Raw genomic sequence first — 24,177 nt, 5'->3', positions numbered from 1 at the left:
ATATAAACCTAAAGAAGGACAACACCAGAAAAAAAGGTATAAAGATTAAAATTGATACATCACAAATACGAAAAATCCAAATCAAGATGGGGCAAATATGGACACGCGTCTTTCCCCAAATTAAGCACAAATTAATCCGTTTCAATACTTTTACGTTCACGTCAAGGACGCCCCAAAAACGTTTTTGTGAACCAGGTCTGAACAATATTATACTCACCTAACAGACGAGAAAGAAGGTTCTATTATGCAAAATCAAGCATTTCATTTTCTTTTTTTTGTTAAGTTTAAGGCAATTTGGCATGGAAGGATTATTGCGTTAATTAGCATTAAAAGCTATGGGTTTTTTTCCTTAAATGCGGCCCCGGCCCCTTGGGTATGGGACTATTATCTTTTTTTTTTATCATTATGAGATATTTGACATTAATGTTAAAAACTTCCAGACAAATATCCGAGGTGCTGACTTACACGATGATACAGTATTGTAAAAGTTAAAGAAATGGTAAAATAAAAAAAAAGGCCAAGGACGATATCATTAGAAAATAGGCAAAGGTTGCCCCCTAGAGGAGATATGTAGAAAGGCATCTAGTCTCCATTAAAGGCTCGGATTTGGAGGCTTTTATATAAGAAAACTGCAATTCTTTATTATATGAATCTGTCCAGCAAATAATTCTAATACTAAACGTCTGGGGACATAAATTCACTATATACAATTAGCGACATTTATGGCAGCCTGTATTCTATGGCTGGAGTTGTCACAGAGGCGGTGGCAAAGCTACGCCAAGGGCTCAATCACAAACATAAAGGACGTCTTACTTTCCCCTCTGCTTTACACTGCATCTCTGCTTTTCCTGACTTTTTTTCCCACCAGGAAGTCAGTTTATGAAATAATAATATCCCTAAAGAAATTATTAAAGGTGGAAAAAAAAGTTTTAAAAAAGAGAAATGTTCAAGATTTACTTAAAGTGAATCTCCGGCTTTTATAATTGTGTCCTTTGTAGGTGTAAACTTACACTGATTTGTTACTTTAGGGGCTGAAAAAATTCTATGATTAATATGCTGGCTGCATGCACTGTCCACCAGAGGGAGCTAATGAGCTTAATGTATACTGCTTCATTGATCAGTTCAAAAGTCTGCAGCAAGCTCTTCAGCTCCCCCTAGGGGTGACTGGAGGCAGCCAGCATTTACAGAAATTCTATGTCTATGCAGTGGATTTGGAGCTTTGTGTCAGGAATACACCATGTGAGGCTCCTGATTATCTCAGATTTACTAGACAGAAGTGACTCTGATCCTGCTCTTCATAGTTGGACTCTCTTTAATGTTGCAACACAAAATGCATTAAAAAAGTTACAAAACTTATTTCTACTTATACTTTTTTTTCCAAAATGCTTCTTGCTTTCTATAAAGGATTGAATGACAAATTAGACTAAACCTGCCGCACAACTAACAGTAGCCGGGTAGCGTAGCCTGCGTTTTATCCCTAGACGCCCAGCGCCGGCCGGAGGACTAACTAATCCTGGCAGAGGAAAACATAGTCCTGGCTCACCTCTAGAGAAATTTCCCCGAAAGGCAGACAGAGGCCCCCACATATATTGGCGGTGATTTAAGATGAAAATGACAAACGTAGTATGAAAATAGGTTTAGCAAAATCGAGGTCCGCTTACTAGATAGCAGGAAGACAGAAAGGGTACTTTCATGGTCAGCTGAAAACCCTATCAATACACCATCCTGAAATTACTTTAAGACTCTAGTATTAACTCATAACATCAGAGTGGCAATTTCAGATCACAAGAGCTTTCCAGACACAGAAACGAAACTGCAGCTGTGAACTGGAACAAAATGCAAAAAACAAACAAGGACAAAAGTCCGACTTAGCTGGAAGTTGTCTGGTAGCAGGAACATGCACAGAAAGGCTTCTGATTACAATGTTGACCGGCATGGAAGTGACAGAGGAGCAAGGTTAAATAGCGACTCCCACATCCTGATGGGAACAGGTGAACAGAGGGGATGATGCACACAAGTTCAATTCCACCAGTGGCCACCGGGGGAGCCCAAAATCCAATTTCACAACAGTACCCCCCCCTCAAGGAGGGGGCACCGAACCCTCACCAGAACCACCAGGGCGATCAGGATGAGCCCTATGAAAGGCACGGACCAGATCGGAGGCATGAACATCAGAGGCAGTCACCCAAGAATTATCCTCCTGACCGTATCCCTTCCATTTGACCAGATACTGGAGTTTCCGTCTGGAAACACGGGAGTCCAAGATTTTTTCCACAACGTACTCCAACTCGCCCTCAACCAACACCGGAGCAGGAGGCTCAACGGAAGGCACAACCGGTACCTCATACCTGCGCAACAATGACCGATGAAAAACATTATGAATAGAAAAAGATGCAGGGAGGTCCAAACGGAAGGACACAGGGTTAAGAATCTCCAATATCTTGTACGGGCCGATGAACCGAGGCTTAAACTTAGGAGAAGAAACCCTCATAGGGACAAAACGAGAAGACAACCACACCAAGTCCCCGACACAAAGCCGAGGACCAACCCGACGCCGGCGGTTGGCAAAAAGCTGAGTCTTCTCCTGGGACAACTTCAAATTGTCCACCACCTGCCCCCAAATCTGATGCAACCTCTCCACCACAGCATCCACTCCAGGACAATCCGAAGATTCCACCTGACCGGAGGAAAATCGAGGATGAAACCCCGAATTACAGAAAAAAGGGGACACCAAGGTGGCAGAGCTGGCCCGATTATTGAGGGCAAACTCCGCTAAAGGCAAAAAAGCAACCCAATCATCCTGATCTGCAGACACAAAACACCTCAAATATGTCTCCAAAGTCTGATTCGTCCGCTCGGTCTGGCCATTAGTCTGAGGATGGAAAGCAGACGAGAAAGACAAATCTATGCCCATCCTAGCACAGAATGCCCGCCAAAATCTAGACACGAATTGGGTTCCTCTGTCAGAAACGATATTCTCCGGAATACCATGCAAACGAACCACATTTTGAAAAAACAGAGGAACCAACTCGGAAGAAGAAGGCAACTTAGGCAGGGGAACCAAATGGACCATCTTAGAGAAACGGTCACACACCACCCAGATGACAGACATCTTCTGAGAAACAGGAAGATCCGAAATAAAATCCATCGAGATGTGCGTCCAAGGCCTCTTCGGGATAGGCAAGGGCAACAACAATCCACTAGCCCGAGAACAACAAGGCTTGGCCCGAGCACAAACGTCACAAGACTGCACAAAGCCTCGTACATCTCGTGACAGGGAAGGCCACCAGAAGGACCTTGCCACCAAATCCCTGGTACCAAAGATTCCAGGATGACCTGCCAACGCAGAAGAATGAACCTCAGAAATGACTTTACTGGTCCAATCATCAGGAACAAACAGTCTACCAGGTGGGCAACGATCAGGTCTATCCGCCTGAAAATCCTGCAAGGCCCGCCGCAGGTCTGGAGAAACGGCAGACAATATCACTCCATCCTTAAGGATACCTGTAGGTTCAGAATTACCAGGGGAGTCAGGCTCAAAACTCCTAGAAAGGGCATCCGCCTTAACATTCTTAGAACCCGGTAGGTATGACACCACAAAATTAAACCGAGAGAAAAACAACGACCAGCGCGCCTGTCTAGGATTCAGGCGTCTGGCGGACTCAAGATAAATTAAATTTTTGTGGTCGGTCAATACCACCACCTGATGTCTAGCCCCCTCAAGCCAATGACGCCACTCCTCAAAAGCCCACTTCATGGCCAAAAGCTCCCGATTCCCAATATCATAATTCCGCTCGGCGGGCGAAAATTTACGAGAAAAAAAAGCACAAGGTTTCATCACGGAGCAGTCGGAACTTCTTTGCGACAAAACCGCCCCAGCTCCGATTTCAGAAGCGTCGACCTCAACCTGAAAAGGAAGAGCAACATCAGGCTGACGCAACACAGGGGCGGAAGAAAAGCGGCGCTTAAGCTCCCGAAAGGCCTCCACAGCAGCAGGGGACCAATCAGCAACATCAGCACCCTTCTTAGTCAAATCAGTCAATGGTTTAACAACATCAGAAAAACCAGCAATAAATCGACGATAAAAGTTAGCAAAGCCCAAAAATTTCTGAAGACTCTTAAGAGAAGAGGGTTGCGTCCAATCACAAATAGCCCGAACCTTGACAGGATCCATCTCGATGGAAGAGGGGGAAAAAATGTATCCCAAGAAGGAAATCTTTTGAACCCCAAAAACGCACTTAGAACCCTTCACACACAAGGAATTAGACCGCAAAACCTGAAAAACCCTCCTGACCTGCTGGACATGAGAGTCCCAGTCATCCGAAAAAATCAGAATATCATCCAGATACACGATCATAAATTTATCCAAATAATCACGGAAAATGTCATGCATAAAGGACTGAAAGACTGAAGGGGCATTTGAAAGGCCAAAAGGCATCACCAAATACTCAAAGTGGCCCTCGGGCGTATTAAATGCGGTTTTCCACTCATCCCCCTGCTTAATTCGCACCAAATTATACGCCCCACGGAGATCTATCTTAGAGAACCACTTGGCCCCCTTTATGCGAGCAAACAAATCAGTCAGCAGTGGCAACGGATATTGATATTTAACCGTGATTTTATTCAAAAGCCGATAATCAATACACGGCCTCAAAGAGCCATCTTTCTTAGACACAAAGAAAAAACCGGCTCCTAAGGGAGATGACGAAGGACGAATATGTCCCTTTTCCAAGGACTCCTTTATATATTCTCGCATAGCAGCATGTTCAGGCACAGACAGATTAAATAAACGACCCTTAGGGTATTTACTACCCGGAATCAAATCTATGGCACAATCGCACTCCCGGTGCGGAGGTAATGAACCAAGCTTAGGTTCTTCAAAAACGTCACGATAGTCAGACAAGAATTCAGGAATCTCAGAGGGAATAGATGACGAAATGGAAACCAAAGGTACGTCCCCATGCATCCCCTTACATCCCCAGCTTAACACAGACATAGCGTTCCAGTCGAGGACTGGGTTATGAGATTGCAGCCATGGCAATCCAAGCACCAACACATCATGTAGATTATACAGCACAAGAAAGCGAATAATCTCCTGATGATCCGGATTAATTCGCATAGTTACTTGTGTCCAGTATTGTGGTTTATTACTAGCCAATGGGGTGGAGTCAATCCCCTTCACAGGTATAGGAGTTTCAAGAGGCTCTAAATCATACCCACAGCGTTTGGCAAAGGACCAATCCATAAGACTCAAAGCGGCGCCAGAGTCGACATAGGCATCCGCGGTAATAGATGATAAAGAACAAATCAGGGTCACAGATAGAATAAACTTAGACTGAAAAGTGCCAATTGAAACTGACTTATCAAGCTTCTTAGTACGCTTAGAGCATGCTGATATAACATGAGTTGAATCACCACAATAAAAGCACAACCCATTTTTTCGTCTAAAATTCTGCCGTTCGCTTCTGGACAGAATTCTATCACATTGCATATTCTCTGGCGTCTTCTCAGTAGACACCGCCAAATGGTGCACAGGTTTGCGCTCCCGCAGACGTCTATCGATCTGGATAGCCATTGTCATGGACTCATTCAGACCCGCAGGCACAGGGAACCCCACCATAACATCCTTAACGGCATCAGAGAGACCCTCTCTGAAATTCGCCGCCAGGGCGCACTCATTCCACTGAGTAAGCACAGACCATTTACGGAATTTTTGGCAGTATATTTCAACTTCATCTTGCCCCTGAGATAGGGACATCAAGGCTTTTTCCGCCTGAAGCTCTAAATGAGGTTCCTCATAAAGCAACCCCAAGGCCAGAAAAAACGCATCCACATTGAGCAACGCAGGATCCCCTGGAGCCAATGCAAAAGCCCAATCTTGAGGGTCGCCCCGGAGCAAGGAAATCACAATCCTGACCTGCTGAGCAGGATCTCCAGCAGAGCGAGATTTCAGGGACAAAAACAACTTGCAATTATTTTTGAAATTTTGAAAGCAAGATCTATTCCCCGAGAAAAATTCAGGCAAAGGAATTCTAGGTTCAGATATAGGAACATGAACAACAAAATCTTGTAAATTTTGAACTTTCGTGGTGAGATTATTCAAACCTGCAGCTAAACTCTGAATATCCATTTTAAACAGGTGAACACAGAGCCATTCCAGGATTAGAAGGAGAGAGAGAGAGGAAGGCTGCAATATAGGCAGACTTGCAAGTGATTCAATTGAAAGCACACTCAGAACTGAAGGAAAAAAAAAAAAAAAAAAAAATTTCAGCAGACTTCTTTTTTCTCTCCTTTCTCTGCCAATTAATTTAACCCTTTGTGGGCCGGTCAAACTGTTATGGTTCTCAATGGCAAGAGAACATAGCCCAGCATACATAGGAACTAGCTCTTGGAAGGATGGAAACTTAAACTGACCATGAACTAAACCTGCCGCACAACTAACAGTAGCCGGGTAGCGTAGCCTGCGTTTTATCCCTAGACGCCCAGCGCCGGCCGGAGGACTAACTAATCCTGGCAGAGGAAAACATAGTCCTGGCTCACCTCTAGAGAAATTTCCCCGAAAGGCAGACAGAGGCCCCCACATATATTGGCGGTGATTTAAGATGAAAATGACAAACGTAGTATGAAAATAGGTTTAGCAAAATCGAGGTCCGCTTACTAGATAGCAGGAAGACAGAAAGGGTACTTTCATGGTCAGCTGAAAACCCTATCAATACACCATCCTGAAATTACTTTAAGACTCTAGTATTAACTCATAACATCAGAGTGGCAATTTCAGATCACAAGAGCTTTCCAGACACAGAAACGAAACTGCAGCTGTGAACTGGAACAAAATGCAAAAAACAAACAAGGACAAAAGTCCGACTTAGCTGGAAGTTGTCTGGTAGCAGGAACATGCACAGAAAGGCTTCTGATTACAATGTTGACCGGCATGGAAGTGACAGAGGAGCAAGGTTAAATAGCGACTCCCACATCCTGATGGGAACAGGTGAACAGAGGAGATGATGCACACAAGTTCAATTCCACCAGTGGCCACCGGGGGAGCCCAAAATCCAATTTCACAACAGTGTACATAGTGCACTTCCAGCTGCTTCAGGACCTGCAACCAGCTGAATTTAAAGAGAGTCTGTCACCAGGTTTTTAATACCTCATCTGAGAGCAGGATGATGTAGGGGCATAGACCCTGATTCCAGTAATGTATCACTTACGGGTCTGCGTGCTGTAGTTTTGATAAAATTCCTGTTTTATCTGCAGCAGATTTATCAGTTCTCTGCATGCTGAGCTCTGTATAACCCCGCCCACACCACTGATTGGCCACTTTCTGTGTACGCTTTGCAGAAAGCAGCCAATCAGTGCTGGGGGTGTGGTTGGATAATACAGTAGCAGGTTTGTAGTTCTTCTGCTGATAAAACTATGATTTTATCAAAACTTTAGTAAGCCGCATCGAAAGCGACACATTGCTGGGACACTTTCAATTTGCAACAAATTTTATTAGTTCTGGATAATGTCTACAAGCCATTTTGAGTGAATCTGGCTGGTACAAATTTTCAGGAGACGTGGTCATCCCAATTAGTGTGACATGTTGCAAAACTTTTGCAGCCGTAATGTCAGAAATTGCAATCAGAGTTTAAGGATGTAGGATGTAGGAGTTTGTAGGATGGGTCAGCACAGAACTGCGCCTTCACTTAGTAACAGACATCACTAAACAGGTGTGAACAGAGTCTAAAACTCCTAATCTGAAAGTAAATACACTGTACGAATACCGTTTTTCTTTTTTAAATTGTTTACAAAAAATTAAAATTGAAAACTAAATTAATTTTAAAGAGAACCTGTCACCAGATCAAAAGTGGAAAGTTTTTGTTCTTACTTTATTCCCTCACTGCTACCAATAAATATTCTGTTTTTCTTTTAAAAATCCACCATACTATTCCAGAGATATGGGTGTTTTCGTTTAGCACTACTTTTTAAAGTTTTTACAAAGGGGCGTGGTTCAAAGGTTCCTCTGGGGCGTGTCTTTAGGCTACTCTGCACTGCCCCCTTGTAAATACCAGAATAACTAAATGAAAAAGGCTTATATCTCTGGAACCGTATGGCGGATTTAAAAAAGACAAAAAGCGTATTACTCAGGGGAACAGTGGAAATAAAAGAAGACCAAAAACTGCCTACTTTTGACATGACTTTTAAGCACTTAATTCCTGGTATAGACACATCCTCTTTGAATTGACAGTAAACTTGCCCCTCCATATTAGAAAGGATGCTACCTTATTTTAACAATCGCTACCACAGACTCTGCCCCCCATCAATAACTAAATTGTGTCCGGTCACATAGTCCGAAGCCTCTGACGCCAAGTACACCACGGCAGCTTGTAGATCTGTCACTTGTGCCAGCCTCCCAGCAGGGATGTCGGACACCCAGCGTGCTACCAGCGGCTTCAAGGCTTCTGAATGGATAAGCGGCGTATCCACGATGCCCCTGCAACAAAGAAAAACAAAACTCTAAATGATTTTCAGAAAAAATATTGGGATTATTCTTTTCTTTTATAGAAGGTTTTTTTTAAATCACTAAATCCTTCAGGTTGCACGTGGGCCATCTCATGGATTTGGCTACATTACGGCATCTGTGATGGGTCACCAGATGACTGCAAGACCCAACGACTTCAGTATGGCTAACGATGGTGTCAACTTAATTGAATAGTTTTTGTAGGAAGAGCAGCTCTGAAGCACAAGCTGCAGCTCTTTTTTGGCACACATGGGTATGGTAGACAAAAGCCCCATTAATCTAGAACTGTTAGAGTCCCAATAGTACTGGGTGGTGTGAGCAGGGGTGTAATCTGAAGCTCATGGGCAGTGACGTAAATTGAAACTCGTGGGCCCCAATGCAAAAGCACTACCGGGCCCCCCATTTTTGCAAGTCTATAATAGCATGGGTCTTTTTATATAGGCAAAAGGGACTTTTGTGTGATTGCAACCCCTGAACTTACTGTAGTTACGCCCCAGTTCATGGACCCCAATACCGAATCTCTAACAGGGCCACCAATTATTATGGGTCCTTAATGGCATTAGCCATCTCATATGGGCCAAAAAGACCTTTTGGGCCCACCCCATAGTTTCCTGGGTATCAGTGCAATTGCAAACCTTGCACCCACTTCATTTATGCCTTTGGGTGGGATTCATTTTCACAAAAAGACGACAAGAAATAAGCAAAAAAAATAAATCACCATTATTTACTAAAAATAGCAATTAGTTTGGGACATTGAGTTAAATTAGCATAAAAAACCTGTTCTAATGTTTGTAGCTTGAAGCTGTAAAAGTTATACCTCTTTCCAAAAGGCCGATGACAGATAACAATAGTTTATATTTTGCAAAAAATTAATAAACAATATAATAATAATATATCGTCCCCTCTGTCCTTGCCTCTCCTATGTATAGCACTCATGCTCTGTTCACATTGCTTAACAGCGCAGATCCATTCAGTCCCACCATCCAACACAAGAGACGTTCTCACAAATCACTTAACCATCTGCTCACTCTTTCTATCCTCCTTCTCCTAGTTGCTGGAGACATCTGTTATGATCCCAGTGGCAGAGGATCCGAAAACCAGACCAGCTAAGTACTAAACAATAGACCAGCTCTGGGAGGTGGTAACTGGACTGACCGCATACCTGATCCTAACCACACACAACTATAAGTAGCCGTGGAACGTCCCTAAAATCCTAGACGTCTCGTCACGGCCTGAGAAACTGACTACTCCTAGAGAGAAAGCAAGACCTCCCTTGCCTCTGGGAAATGACCCCAAAGATATAGAAAGCCCCCCACAGATAATAACGGTGAGTTAAGGGGAAAGTACAAACACAGAGATGAATCAGATTCAGCAAAGGAGGCCCGCTAATACTAGATAGCAGAAAATAGAAAGGGATCTATGCGGTCAGTAAAAAACCCTCTAAAAATCCACTCAGACAATGCGCAAGTCCCTCACACCAACTAACGGTGTGAGGGGAGCAAGTCTGAACCCCAGAGCTACCAGCAAGCAGAAAATCACATGTTAGCGAGCTGGATTAAACTCATCATACACAGAACACATATTGATAACTGATGAGTAAGAAACTGAAAAGCAAAACTTAGCTTGTCTTGGAAAGACTGAGACCAAACGTAGTCAGATGAAATCAGAATGGGTCTGAACACATTGACAGCAGGCAACAAGTGAAGTTGCAGCTGAGCTAAATAGAAAACCTCACTGGTGGATAACGAGGCAGCTGATCCAGCCACAAACCCACAGGAGAACAAAGAAAACCACCAGAGGGAGCCCAAAGACAACACTCACACAGTACCAGTTGTGACCACAAGAGGGAGCCTGCTAGCAGAGTTCACAACAGACATCTCTCCCAACCCCGGCCCCCCATGTTATAGCCAGTCAAACCTCCCAACTGCTACACCCAGAAACCCCTCTAACCTTATTAATATTCCATGCATGCCTTCTGCCCTTTCAATTGTGCCCTTTGGAATTCTCGCTCTGTGTAATAAACTCTACTTCATTCATGACTTCTTCCTTTCTAATTCTCTTAATCTCCTGGCTCTTACTGAAACCTGGATCCAGCAGTCAGACACCACCGCTGCTGCTGCTCTTTCATATGGTGGACTACACTTCTCTCATACCCCAAGATCGGACAACAGAGCAGGTGGAGGCGTTGGTTTGCTCCTTTCACCCAAATGTACCTTCCAAGTTATCCCCCAAGTACCCTCACTTGTCTTCCCTTCCTTTGAGGTCCATGCTCTCAGACTCTACATCCCCTTCTCCATGCGAGTGGCGGTGGTGTATCGTCCTCCCGGCCCCTCTCATCAGTTCCTGGATCACTTTGCCACCTGGCTTCCACACTTTCTCTCCTGTGACACCCCCACCCTCATCATGGGTGATTTCAACATCCCCATTGCTTCTCCCCTCTCCCCATCTGCTTCTCACCTTTTATCTCTAACCTCCTCTTTCGGCCTCTCACAGTATACTAACTCTCCAATGCATGAAAATAGAAACTCCCTCGACTTGGTCTTCTCCCGGCTTTGCTCAGTGGATGATTTCACAAACTCCCCTCTCCCGCTCTCTGACCACAACCTTCTTTCATTCTCTATCAAGAACTGCCATCCCGCTCAGGTCACCCCCACTTTCCACACTTATAGAAACATACAGGCCATTAACACCCAGAAACTTATGAAGAACTTGCAGTCATCATTGGCCCTTATCTCCTCCATCTCATGTCCTGATTCTGCTCTGAAGCATTACAATGAAACCCTGCAAAGTGCCCTGGATGAAGCGGCACCTCCTATACATAGAACAACTCGGCACAGACGGCGACAACCGTGGCACACGCTGCAAACACGTTTCCTGCAGTGGTGCTCCAGGTGCGCTGAACGTCTGTGGAGAAAATCTAATCTACCCGAAGATTTCATCCATTATAAGTTCATGTTAAAAACATACAACTCTGCCCTTCACCTCTCCAAACAAACCTAATTCAACACCCTCATCACCTCGCTGTCCAAAAACCCTAAACAACTCTTTGACACTTTCCAGTCCCTACTCAACCCAAGAGTGCAGGGCCCAACCACGGATCTCCGCGCTGACGATCAGGCCAATTACTTCAAAGAAAAAATTGACCACAATCGACAGGAAATTATCTCCCAATCCCTTCATACCATGCACTGTCCTCCTTCCCCCACTGCATCTAGTTCACTCTCTGACTTTGAACCAGTTACAGAAGAAGTAATCAGGCTCCTTGCATCTTCTCGCCCGACCATTTGCACCAGTGACCCCATTCTGTCACATCTCCTCCAGTCCCTTTCCCCGGCTGTCACCTCTCACCTAACAAAAATATTCATCCTTTCTCCCTCTTCCGGTATTTTTCTCTCCTCATTTAAGCATGCCATCATACATCCATTACTTAAAAAACCATCCCTCGGCCAAAATTGTGCCGCTAATTATAGACCTGTCTCTAATCTTCCCTTCATCTCTAAACTCCTCGAACGCCTGGTCCACTCCTGTCTTATCTGCTATCTCTAAGATAACTCTCTTCTCGACCCTCTTCAATCTGGTTTCCGCTCTTTACATTCTACTGAAACTGCCCTCACTAAATTCTCTAATGACCTACTACCAGCTAAATCTAATGGTCACTACTCCATGCTAATTCTCTTGGATCTCTCCGCAGCATTCGACACTGTGGATCATCAGCTCCTCCTCACTATGCTCCGCTCCATCGGCCTCAAGGACACCGTTCTCTCTTGGTTCTCCTCCTATCTCTCTGACCGATCCTTCACTGTATGTTTTGCTGGTTCCCCCTCCTCTCACCTTCCCCTTACTGTTGGGGTTCCTCAAGGATCAGTCCTAGGCCCCCTCCTCTTCTCTTTGTATACTGCCCCTATTGGACAAACAATCAGTAGATTTGGGTTCCAGTACCATCTCTATGCTGACGACACCCAATTATACACTTCTGATATCACGCCGACCTTTTTAGAAAACACCAGTGATTGTCTTACCGCTGTCTCTAACATCATGTCCTCCCTCTATCTGAAACTGAACCTGTCAAAAACTGAACTCCTCGTGTTCTCCCCCTCTACTAACCTACCTTTGCCTGACATTGCCATCTCCGTGTGCGGTTCCACCATTACTCCACAGCAACATGCCCGCTGCCTTGGGGTCATACTTGATTCCGAGCTTTCATTCACCCCTCACATCCGATCACTGGCTCGCTCTTCTTATCTGCATCTCAAAAACATTTCTAGAATTCGCCCTTTTCTTACTTTCGACTCTGCAAAAACTCTTACTGTCTCACTTATTCATTCTCGTCTGGATCATTGTAACTCTCTACTAGGGTTGAGCGAAACGGGTCGTCCATTTTCAGAAGTCGCCGACTTTTGGCAAAGTCGGGTTTCATGAAACCCGACCCGACCCCTGTGTGGGGTCGGCCATGAGGTCGGCGATCTTCTGAATCTGGAATCGGAATTCTGATACCGAGTTCCGATATGTTTGCGATATCGGAAATCGGTATCGGAATCCACATTTAAGTGTAAAATAAAGAATTAAAATAAAAAATATTGATATACTCACCTCTCCAACGCAGCCTGGACCTTACCGCTGGTAACCGGCAGCCTTCTTTGCTTAAAATGAGCGCGTTCAGGGCCTTCCATGACGTCACGGCTTGTGATTGGTCGCGGCCGCTCATGTGACCGCCACGCGACCAATCACAAGCCGTGACGTAATTCTCAGGTCCTAAATTCCTAATTCTAGGAATTTAGGACCTGAGAATTACGTCACGGCTTGTGATTGGTCGCGTGGCGGTCACATGGGCGGCCGCGACCAATCACAAGCCATGACGTCATCTAAGGCCCTGAACGCGCTCATTCTTAAGAAGGAAGGCTGCCGGAAAGAAGCAGGGCGCGTCCGAGGGTGAGTATATACCTAATAGGAATATACTCACCCTCGGCTTCTTTCCGGCAGCCTTCCTTCCTAAGAATGAGCGCGTTCAGGGCCTTAGATGACGTCACGGCTTGTGATTGGTCGCCGCCGCCCATGTGACCGCCACGCGACCAATCACAAGCCGTGACGTAATTCTCAGGTCCTAAATTCCTAGAATTAGGAATTTAGGACCTGAGAATTACGTCACAGCTTGTGATTGGTCGCGTGGCGATCACATGAGCTGCCGCGACCAATCACAAGCCGTGACGTCATGGAAGGCCCTGAACGCACTCATTTTAAGCAAAGAAGGCTGCCGGTTACCAGCGGTAAGGTCCAGGCTGCGTCGGAGAGGTGAGTATATCAATATTTTTTATTTTAATTCTTTATTTTACACATTAATATGGATCCCAGGGCCTGAAGGAGAGTTTCCTCTCCTTCAGACCCTGGGAACCATAGTATCCCATTGCACTGTATTGGGTTTCGTGTTTCGGCCGACCCCGACTCCGACTTTTTTATAGGATCGGCCGATTTCACTCGACCCGACTTTTGAGAAAGTCGGGTTTCGTGAAACTCGACTCGATCCTATAAAAATAAAAGTCGCTCAACCCTACTCTCTACTAATCGGCCTCCCTCTTACCAAACTCTCCCCGCTCCAATCTGTCCTGAATGCTGCTGCTAGGATTATATTCCTCACCAACCGTTACACCGATGCCTCTACCTTGTGCCAGTCATTACACTGGCTACCCATCCACTCCAGAATCCAGTACAAAACTACTACCCTCATCCACAAAGCACTCCATGGCTCAGCACTAGCCTACATCTCCTCTCTGGTCTCAGTCTACCACCCTACCCGTGCCCTCCGCTCCGCTAATGACCTCAGGTTAGCATCCTCAATAATCAGAACCTCCCACTCCCGTCTCCAAGACTTTACACGTGCTGCGCCGATTCTTTGGAATGCGCTACCCAGGTTAATATGATTAATCCCCAATCCCCACAGTTTTAAGCGTGCCCTAAAAACTCATTTGTTCAGATTGGCCTACCGCCTCAACACATTAACCTAACTATTCCTGTGTTGCCTAATAAAAAAAAAAAAAAAACTTAAACCATAATCCGGTTCCTCGCATCATGTTCTCATACACTTTATACAGTTAATAGCACTCTATGTCTGTACTGCTACATACTTAGGCAGTTAACTGGTTCATGCAGCTTTACATGAACACCCGAGCCTTACACTATGGATGGTCCAAATAACTAAAGCAATTGTCACCATCCACCTCTCGTGTCTCCCCTTTTCCTCATAGGTTGTAAGCTTGCGAGCAGGGCCCTCATTCCTCCTGGTATCTGTTTTGAACTGTGATTTCTGTTATGCTGTAATGTCTATTGTCTGTACAAGTTCCCTCTATAATTTGTAAAGCGCTGCGGAATATGTTGGCGCTATATAAATAAAAATTATTATTATTATTATATTATAATAATTGGTAATGTAATAAGGTGTAATAAATTGTAATAATACTAATAATGATATTTTATGTAAAGTATATAGGATATAATAAATAAATAATGATTGGTTGATATGTGCTACACTAGATCAACCGGACAGGAAGTCTGCTGAGCACGGCGAAATATCTCCCGCTGCAATCACATCATCATTTATAGCTCATTACTTATTCCTGATTCCACTCTGCAAAATAAATTATGTAGTAATGATATCAGATAAATAGACATTTCACTATGGACCAGTTCAATAAAAAAAAGCCAATAAAAAAAAAATACAGAACGGCACTAAGGAGGGGTCTGTCACCCCGGCAGGACACGAGGTTCCCATTCACTTCACTATAGCAAACAGAGATCTTAAAAATGCAAAAGAATTAATCAATGGAGGAAGAAGTGAACAAATTAATTCATCCGGTCGATAATCAATTTCCCTTTGATTCTCATAAATTTGGCAAAATTTCAAAACTCAAAGAATCAATTCTTAAAGGCTTTTAAATGGCGGATAATGCAGGGTGATGTGTACATGGTGTATGTGATAAATGTACAGGGTGGGCCATTTATATGGATACACCTGGGTGGGCCATTTATAAAGTTTTATCCAAAATGGCCAACTTCAAAATGGCCGCCATGGTCACCACCCATCTTGAAAAGTTTTCCCCCTCCCATATACTAATGTGCTACAAACAGGAAGTTGATATCACCAACCATTCCCATTTTATTTAGGTGTATCCATATACATGGCCCACCCAGGTGTATCCATATAAATGGCCCAACCTGTATTGTCTCAAGAATGTGTCCCCCCATGTGAATGGAGCGACGGTAAACATGCATGCCCGCAAATGCAAATCAAATTTGTTGAATTTAAGAAATTTGTTGGATCCGGCAAATTTGAACATTTTGCAACTCAATTTTCACAAATTCCCAAAAAAATATTACTCTGCCATTTTACACATATCTGAAGATTAAATCAGTCAGAGAAGGCTCGTATGACCTCAGTGGCTGCTGTATAGGTTTCCTCACAATGCCTTGCAGTTATCACATAACATGGTGAAGCACAGCCAATCAGAAGTTACTATCACATCCTGTATAAAAGCCAAGGCAGGGAATGCAGCAGCCATTTTAGGGTGAATCTGTATAGTGAGAGAATGTCACCGCTTAGAAATTAAGATGGGGAGAGGAAGCGTTACAACACTGAGTAAAGATTACAAGTAGTGTGTGACAACACAAGAATGCTTAGCAGCTACCATCATGGGACCTACTGAAGAATGGCAGCACCAATGGCCCGGAACGGGAAAAACGGGAGAGACTGGAGGTGGTGGTGTTTGGAGAATGAGTATAAGGGTTTTTTTTACCTCTTCCCGCCAGTAGAATGGTGGCTAAATCGAATCCCCCAAAAATTCAGATTCACGATCATCCAAACTTTGGTCGGAATTTCGATTAGTTTGGAATCGATTGATTTGCCTAAATTGCCAAAAAACGTCCCAAGCCCCTTGTCCCCTTCCCACCCCGCAAATTCCTCTTTTCCCATCCTCCCCTAAAACAATGGCCAGTTTCCTAAGCATATAATAAACTACAAGCCTCAGTACGGCCGGGAGGGGGACTCCGATCTCCTCTACTGAGCCTCCAACCCCCCTCCAGCCTTGACAACCTCGATTAAAACAATGATTTCCCATTAAAATGTACAAAACGGCATTAACATCCCATTTTATTAATGAGAACCGGACACAATAAAACTTCAATTTCACCGGCGGCGGCGGAGGCAGGCGGGCAGGCAGGCGGGCAGGCATGGATGGAGCTGACACTGATTGGCGCTATCTCTCCTCGGCGTCATATTTGTGTTGTGTGCAATGTATAATTTGTGTAGCCCCCGGAACAAATAAATTTACATATCTGTGCCGACAATGAAATTCCATTTAACTTCTTATAGATGACAGTAACTAAAATCCGAACTGCCAATTGTAGTTCATTAGTGTGGCAGGGACGCTTTCCAAATGTTAATAAAAATTCCAACATGCTGATAAATTAGCGCTTCTAAGGAGCATGTGACACCCCGGTTAACATATTCAACCTCAATTATAATTCCCTTCAGCACCCTGTTATCTGAAACTTTCGCTGGCAATCAAAGGTGCTGTTTTTCAGCGGCCAATTTTCTAGATAATGTAGCTTATCAACACAGTGGGTAAACTTGCCAATGAAATCAAGCAGCACTGAACCACACACGCGCTAATTGCAATGCTTTTTTTATGCATATTTACAGCCTGTCATTTCAAAGAAATCAGTGGCCCATTGAGGCGCCCAGTTAGCTGCGAGAAGTGACGCCTGCAAATGAAAATTAGCAAACAAACCGGCGACAAATATGAAATGAACAAATATATTGAAAAGGAAAAAAAAAAAATCTCTCCTTTCGGAACGTCTTCGGTTTAATTCAAGCCGAGGCCACGCAACGGTGATCCCGAAAGAGAGAGGGGGATGCGCTTACCGTATGGATTTGACAACGCCTTGGGTCTCATTTAATAAAATCATCCAAGGGTATGTGCCCACGACGTCTTTTCAGGTGGGAAAACGCGGCGATTTTTTTTTTTTTTTTCAAGAGGAAGATGCCTTTTCCTAAGCGTTTTAACGTTGCCTTTTTTTTGCTACGTTTTATTTTTATTATCTATTTTATTTTTATTTTTTTTGCTGCTTTTTTTTATTGCAAATTTTAAGCCGTGTTTTATAGTACCAGCAAAGTATGAGATTTCAGAAATGACATGCACACAAATTGATTATTTTTCCTGACTGATTTGGAAAACTGCTGCGTTTTTGTTTTTTTTTTAAACTGCAGCATGTCACTTCTTTCAGCTTTTTTTTCAGTAAGTGCGAAAACGCAGCAAAAAACGCAGGTATTAAGTTTTGCTGCATTTTTGGGGCAAATACCTTAAGGAAGTTGCATCATAATTTTTTTTGGGGGGGCACTAAACTTTATCAGCATGCCCAAATGACAACAAAAATTGGGCAAAAGAACACAGCAAAACCTACTTTTTGTAAGCAGCTTCTTTTACCAGGTTTTGCCTGCCGAAAAAAAAAAAAACGCAACAAAAACACAAGGTGTGAACATAGCCTTATTTAATTTTTTTTGGGGGTGGGGAGATCATTTCCTGAGCTTTCTTTCAAACTTTTTGCATTTTTGGGTGGCGTCTTTTTTACTGGCATTTTCCAGTAATTTTTTTCTTTTACGCCATTAAACAACAAAGAAATCAATAGCGTTTTTTAACCCTGTTGTTCTGTTTGGGTCCATATGACCCGAAATGAAATTTGAGACCCAGCAGATTATTTATTATGCGGATCTGAAACTTGTGATTAATTGACTTTTCCTCATTTGAGGGGTTACTTACTATCTACGAACTCGTAACGACCTGGAGAATAATAATGGCAGGTCAGTTTTAGCATTTAGTGAACATGGCAGAAAAAAAACAATTGTGGAATTGCACTTTTTTGCATTTTCACCACACTTTGAATTTTTTTTTCGTTTTACAGTACATGATATGGTTAAAAAAATGGGGCTGTTCAAAAGTACAACTCGACCCGCAAAAAACAAACTCTCATATGGCCATTTTGACGGAAAAATAACAAAGTTATGGCTCTGGGAAGAAGGGGAGCAAAAAACAGAAACTGAAACACCCCTGGTGCTTAAGGGGTTAAAGAAGCTGTCCACTACTTGGACAATGTCTTCTCATACCCATCGCTCGGCCCCCAGAAAATAATAAAGCTGTGCTGGCGCTGTTCCTATGATGTCCACACTCCGTCTCCCAGGGCTCCCATGCAGTTGTTGTGACACATGATGCTGGCACCCAGTCAGGGCTGGTGTCACTGTCCTCGCTTCCTGTCGAATTGAGCAGGAAGAACAATTCTGACCACAGCAGTAGCCTGGACCTCTTCATGATCGATTTGTCCGAAGGTGGGGACAGTGACGTCAGCGTTGATTGGGTGCCGGCGTCACATGTCACAACAACCACACTCAAACCCTGGGGCCACGAGTGCCAACATTGGAGGAACAACGGCGGCACGGGAGGTGAGTATAAGCTTTAATATTTTATGGGAGCCAAACATTTGGATCAAGAAGGGGTTGTCCTAGTAGTGGGCAAACCCTTAAAATTCTTGGTCTTTGGAAACCCGAGGCAGTTAAAAAATACTTAAACTATTGAACTTATGAACAGCATCTGGAAACTGCTGGTTGGGTGGTCCGACGTAGGGCACATGTAAAACCCTAGATCACCAGTTGTTACAGTGATGTTGCCTTCCTTTCGGGGAGGGTAATATCATGCTTGGAGCAAAGGGGATCCTCTTTACCAGGTAAGGCACCCACACACAACACATTCCAAACCCAGGCCAGAAGGGGGAGCTCTGAACCCGGATTCAGGGGAGCTTCCCTCAGAGAGATATCCTGGTCTGGAGGAGGAGTTAGTTAGTCAGTCGGAGAGAGACAGTGGACGGAGAAGGAAGTCTGGAACTGAGTGCAGACAGCAGAGCCGTACAGCCTGGATTGAGCTGCAGCTCTAGGAAGGAAGGAGAACCCGAGGGGTTGAATGTGGGAGAGCTACTGAGGGAAGGAGCAGAGGAGAGATAAAGGGCTCAGAGGGGAACTACGACCGGGCACTCTCAGAGCCAGAACGCAGAAACCGGGCACCGGGAGCCTGAGGTCGTGTCGCTGTCCAGGATGCACGACAGAACCGGAGGGCTAAGAACTGTATGTGATTTGCCCACACCACACCTGAAGACGCAGCAGCACCTGAAGAGCCCGGGTCATGATAGAGACCCTGTAAAACGGCTCAAGCTGCCTGCCATACAGGTACCTGTCCAAGGACAGGGGAAAGAAGGGGTACCTTGCCAGCAAGCTTCAGGCAGCAGGGACCTCGCATACCAGCATTAGTAGGAAAGGCTCACGGATCTCAACTGGAAAAGGGATTCATCTATTGCCTCCAGGCCGGCCGGACCACCGCGACACCTGTACCTGGTACCCTGGACTGAGATGGACATGGCATACACCATCATTGCAGCCCTCACCTTGGGAGCCCTGGGGCCCCCACTACACCTGTGGGAAGCGTCACCATCTGGCTGCCATACCATCACCCCACAGGACCCCTTCAAGTGGCGTTGGTCCCTACTGACCGAAAACCACAGGTGGTGTCACGAACAATAGACTTTATTCACAATTCCCCTTAAATGACCTTTCCCCTTTAAGTGAGCGCCCAGGGCCATGGACTGGGTCACAGCCACAGTGACATCCCCTTTAAGAGCGACCAAACCCGTTGCCGAGTACCCCATGGCCCAGGCGGGCGACTCACAGTCAGCGCTTGGCAGAGAAGGTGCCGCTAGCACAGGGTGCGTGTGCCATATAGAATTTTGAGAACTGACACGAACCTTCAAGCTACTCTGCTCAGCAACTCACAGGCGGTGGACACAGAAGGACCAGCTCTCCACTTTCCCAAATGATGTGGGTTGCAATATTTGGCCCATGATCCCCAAGTTGGACACATGTGATTTAGGTTGCCTTGGTAAGAGGAAGAAAAAACAAAGTAGCAGTAGTGCTTCTAGAGCCAATTTACTTGCCTTGGACTTAATGCCCAAGGATCTCAAGGCAAGCGCCACTTTGAACTGTATGGGTGTCGACATGATGCCGATACGGTTAGATCCAGAACAAAAACCAAACATGGCGTAGATGGCAGAGATGCACAGAAGCAATAATGTCACCATATTATGCCGCCTTTCTGAAGAGCAGAAGTGTGCTCAGATTAGGTGAGTGTAAACTTTTTTTTGTAGGGGGTGACACAAAAGTGACATTATTACTGGTCATTATAACTTTTGGAGGAGGCACTCAGAGGCCATCATTACTTTTTAAGGCAGAAGTAAAGATGTATTAATACTTTCTAAAAAGGGCATTCAAGGGGCATTATTTGTTTTAATGGAGTCTTCAGAGGGCAGTATCTGTTTAAAGGAGCCATGATGTGTTTCAATGGAGCATTCAGTGAGGATTATTTGTTTTATTTGGGCAACATTTATTTTATGGAGGTAATCGGGGGCATTATTTGTTTTAAGAAGGCACTCGGGTGATATTATTTGTTTTAGGGTGGAGGATCATTACTGGTTTCAAGGCGACACTCGGAAGTAAAGATGAGCTAACCCGAACTTAAAAGTTTCAGGTTCGCACCGGACAGTTAGTGTCCGGTGCTAAACACTGAATACGGAATTCTGCCAGAAGTCCGATGCAATCTTCGGAGTTCCGGGGAAGTCCAGGAGAGAAAGAGAGAATTTCCCAGCTCAAAAGTTCGGGTCTCCATTGTTTTCAATTGGATTCAGGTCCTGGTTCAAGTTCGGCTACAATTCTGGTCCACAAACCGAACTTTGAAATAAAGTTTGAGTCACATACCACAATCGGAACTTCCACGGGTCCGCTCATCCCTACTCGGGAGGCATTATTTGTTTATAAGAAGCACTATAATTACTAAGCTAATAACACTTTGCTAATGGTGTTGGGATCCTGTCCTGTAAAAGCTCTCCTGCTGACACCACATGCATTTTTTTAACCATTCTCCTGCCAGGTTTTCCTCCCGATAGTTCATCCATCACACACCAACCAGCTTTACTGCAGCGTAAGCTTGTGTTTCCATTACTATCCAAAAGCGCTAATACTGGCCGCGGCCTCCAACACTTTGAATAATATATCATTTTGGCCACGTACCACTAGATAATGTCCCTGATTTGTTTCCTAGTAAAATATTCTGAAAGTGGTGTTGACATTACCTAATGACTAGTGATGTTCAAACAAACTGCTTCATCAGAGCAAAACCGGGCGACGGCAAATAATTATTTCAAAAATATAATACGATGAGGAAATATTGTCCTCCCATTTTTATTATTCAGCAGTGAAGTGGAAATGAAGTATTCTTATGTAGAAGAAAGAAGATTCAAAAGAAGTACAATAATTTATTCCTTGTGATTGTTAATATATATCGATCTTTACTCAAGTTAAATGGAAGCTCTTTTTTTAACCTCGTGTACAATTTCTCTTTTTCTCCTTTTTGCACCAAACATCTGGATGGAGTTACCGTATATGGCCTTCAACCACCATTGCGGGTCACTAAGTATGGGAAAGACAGGAGGACCACCATAAGGCGAGGTACACAGAGAGTTTTTTGAGGCTTTCAAAAACTATTAATTTTTCAAACAGGAAACTCTGCTGTTTTAGGTGAGTTTTTGGAGGGGTTTTTGCTTTCTAAAGTGGTTTTGAAGAGTTTTCCGTGAGGGTTTTTTTTAGAGTGGAAACTCTGTAAATCCTCCTTTAAACACTCAAACATTTTTGCATAGTGGTTATATATGCACATGACTAGAGGTGAGTGAACCTGAACTGTAAAGTTCGGGGTTTGCATCAGACACCTAGTGTCCGATGCTGAACTCCAAACAAGGACTTTTCCCCGGAAGTCTACTTTAGTGTTCGGAGTTCTAGGAGAACAGAAGAGAGAAAGTCTGCTTTCTTTGGCAGCCCCCTGGTGGCCCTTACTACGACAATTTTACAGCACTAAAGTTCAGGTCACCATTGAATTCTATGGGATTCGGGTAGAGTTCTCATACCCAAACCGAACTTTGGACTACAGTTCAGTCAAACCCGAAGAACCCGAACATCGACTGGTCCACTCATCCCTATACATTACGACACGGAAACCACCTGAAAAAAACTATTAAAATAATGTCTATCTAAAAATTACTCACTGTGCACATGTTCAGTCTTATGAAAGTATTTTAAACCACTCCAAGTTTTTAAAAACATCAAGCGATTCAAAGAAGTGACCGGTCTATTCTTCTGGCACTTTATGCTTGGACAACGTTCTGAGACTAGAATGGTGCATCATCAAATGACCTTTTACATTGGTAAGTCTTTAGCTCCTCAATAAGTGGGTCCAAACACTTGATACATGTTCTTACATAACAACATTTCACCTTCCTTTTGTTAATATCAATACATATTTTACATGCAATCATTTTTACCTTAACATATTCCATTGAATGCACCTTTAAAAGATTTGTCCGCATTAGATAATGCCCTTTTTCTCAGAAGTATTCCCAAATAGTAAGATAATCTCAAGATGTACTGCTGCTGAGACCTCCAGCGATTAGCTGCAATCTAGCAGTAGATGCTTGAATCCCCTACAGTGCCTCCACAGGAGAAATTAGGTATTACATGCTTCCCGTTGAAATCAATTAACTGTATGTCTAAACACAGATGTGCTGGGTCCTTCAAAGAGAGAGAGATGCTCTTTGAAACTTTCGTACTTCATAGATAGAGGTCGTGACCGTGAGGGTCAGATTACCCCACTTAGGAAACACTAAATTGGGTATTTTTTAAAAAAATTCTATTCTAAACCAAACAACCCGTTTGTGACTCTAAAGCTTAATTTTAACTAAGTTTACACTTTTTGTAAATGTTCCAACTTGTACGATACAACGAATCTGAACGGTCCCAAATGTCATAACATAAAATACGCATTCATTCTCATTTGCAAACCAATTTGGAGCTTAATAGGCCAATGAGAATTTTTGGCCTCATCTGCAAATTGTTTTAACGGATCAGTACAAAGCCAATACCCCCATTTCTCCTAATGACCACTAATCGCTTGACAACGTCGTGTCACCTTTAAAACTCCTACCAAAGCCAAAGCAACGACAATTAGATTGCAAGCTCCAACGGGGCTATTGAATCTTCATCATACAGAATGCCTACAAAGATGCTACCAAAATTCTGGCATTCTCGGAGACGAAGATTTTGTGTGAAGAAGTCTTTGGACGAAAAGTCAGTGCAGAAATTCCTCGGTTGTGTTTTTTTTAATTTGGAGAGCTGCCATTGTGCATCTTCGTAGGCAAGAATCATTTGAATTATTTCCAGATTACCTACAGCAAGTGCCAACGTACTAATGTGCTGGTGTATTGACTGTGCTGTGCTAACAGCCTATTAGTGATTTATTTCCCACGCCAGAATTTCATTTAGTAAAAAAAATGAAAACCTTTCCTAGAAGAAAAATAAATAATAAGAGCAACGCACAATTAGTAATTAGAGTTTCTTCTTCTTTCAGAATTTATGTGTCCTAAGCTCATCATTTGGGGAAAGGTCTATGTCGGAATCGGAACGTCGATGTTACTTTATTGTTTGGCTCCTCTAATTGTTGATGGCAATGATACAATACAGTAAGCAATGGCGTTTTGGGTCATAACTA

The 24,177-nt window shown here is 43.8% G+C and overlaps 1 protein-coding gene across 3 annotated transcripts in view; it reads right to left on the bottom strand.

Moving 5' to 3' along the window:
- Window positions 1–7,970: 7,970 nt before the first annotated feature.
- The window catches only part of LOC143787418 (uncharacterized), a 55,744-nt gene continuing 39,537 nt past the window's right edge, over window positions 7,971–24,177 (bottom strand). For 2 of the 3 annotated variants that reach the window (XM_077276132.1, XM_077276131.1), the window contains one exon: window positions 7,971–8,473. In XM_077276132.1, coding sequence (XP_077132247.1) covers window positions 8,300–8,473 — 174 coding nt within the window. In that variant the 3' untranslated portion in view covers window positions 7,971–8,299. The remainder of the gene's footprint in view (window positions 8,474–24,177) is intronic. The other variant, XM_077276133.1, reaches the window with a different exon arrangement.

The sequence above is a fragment of the Ranitomeya variabilis genome, chromosome 8, assembly GCF_051348905.1.
Source record: "Ranitomeya variabilis isolate aRanVar5 chromosome 8, aRanVar5.hap1, whole genome shotgun sequence".
Classification (NCBI taxonomy): Eukaryota; Metazoa; Chordata; class Amphibia; order Anura; family Dendrobatidae; genus Ranitomeya; species Ranitomeya variabilis.
Note: the sequence above shows the minus strand (reverse complement) of the source record. Positions and strands in the feature narration are given on the sequence as shown.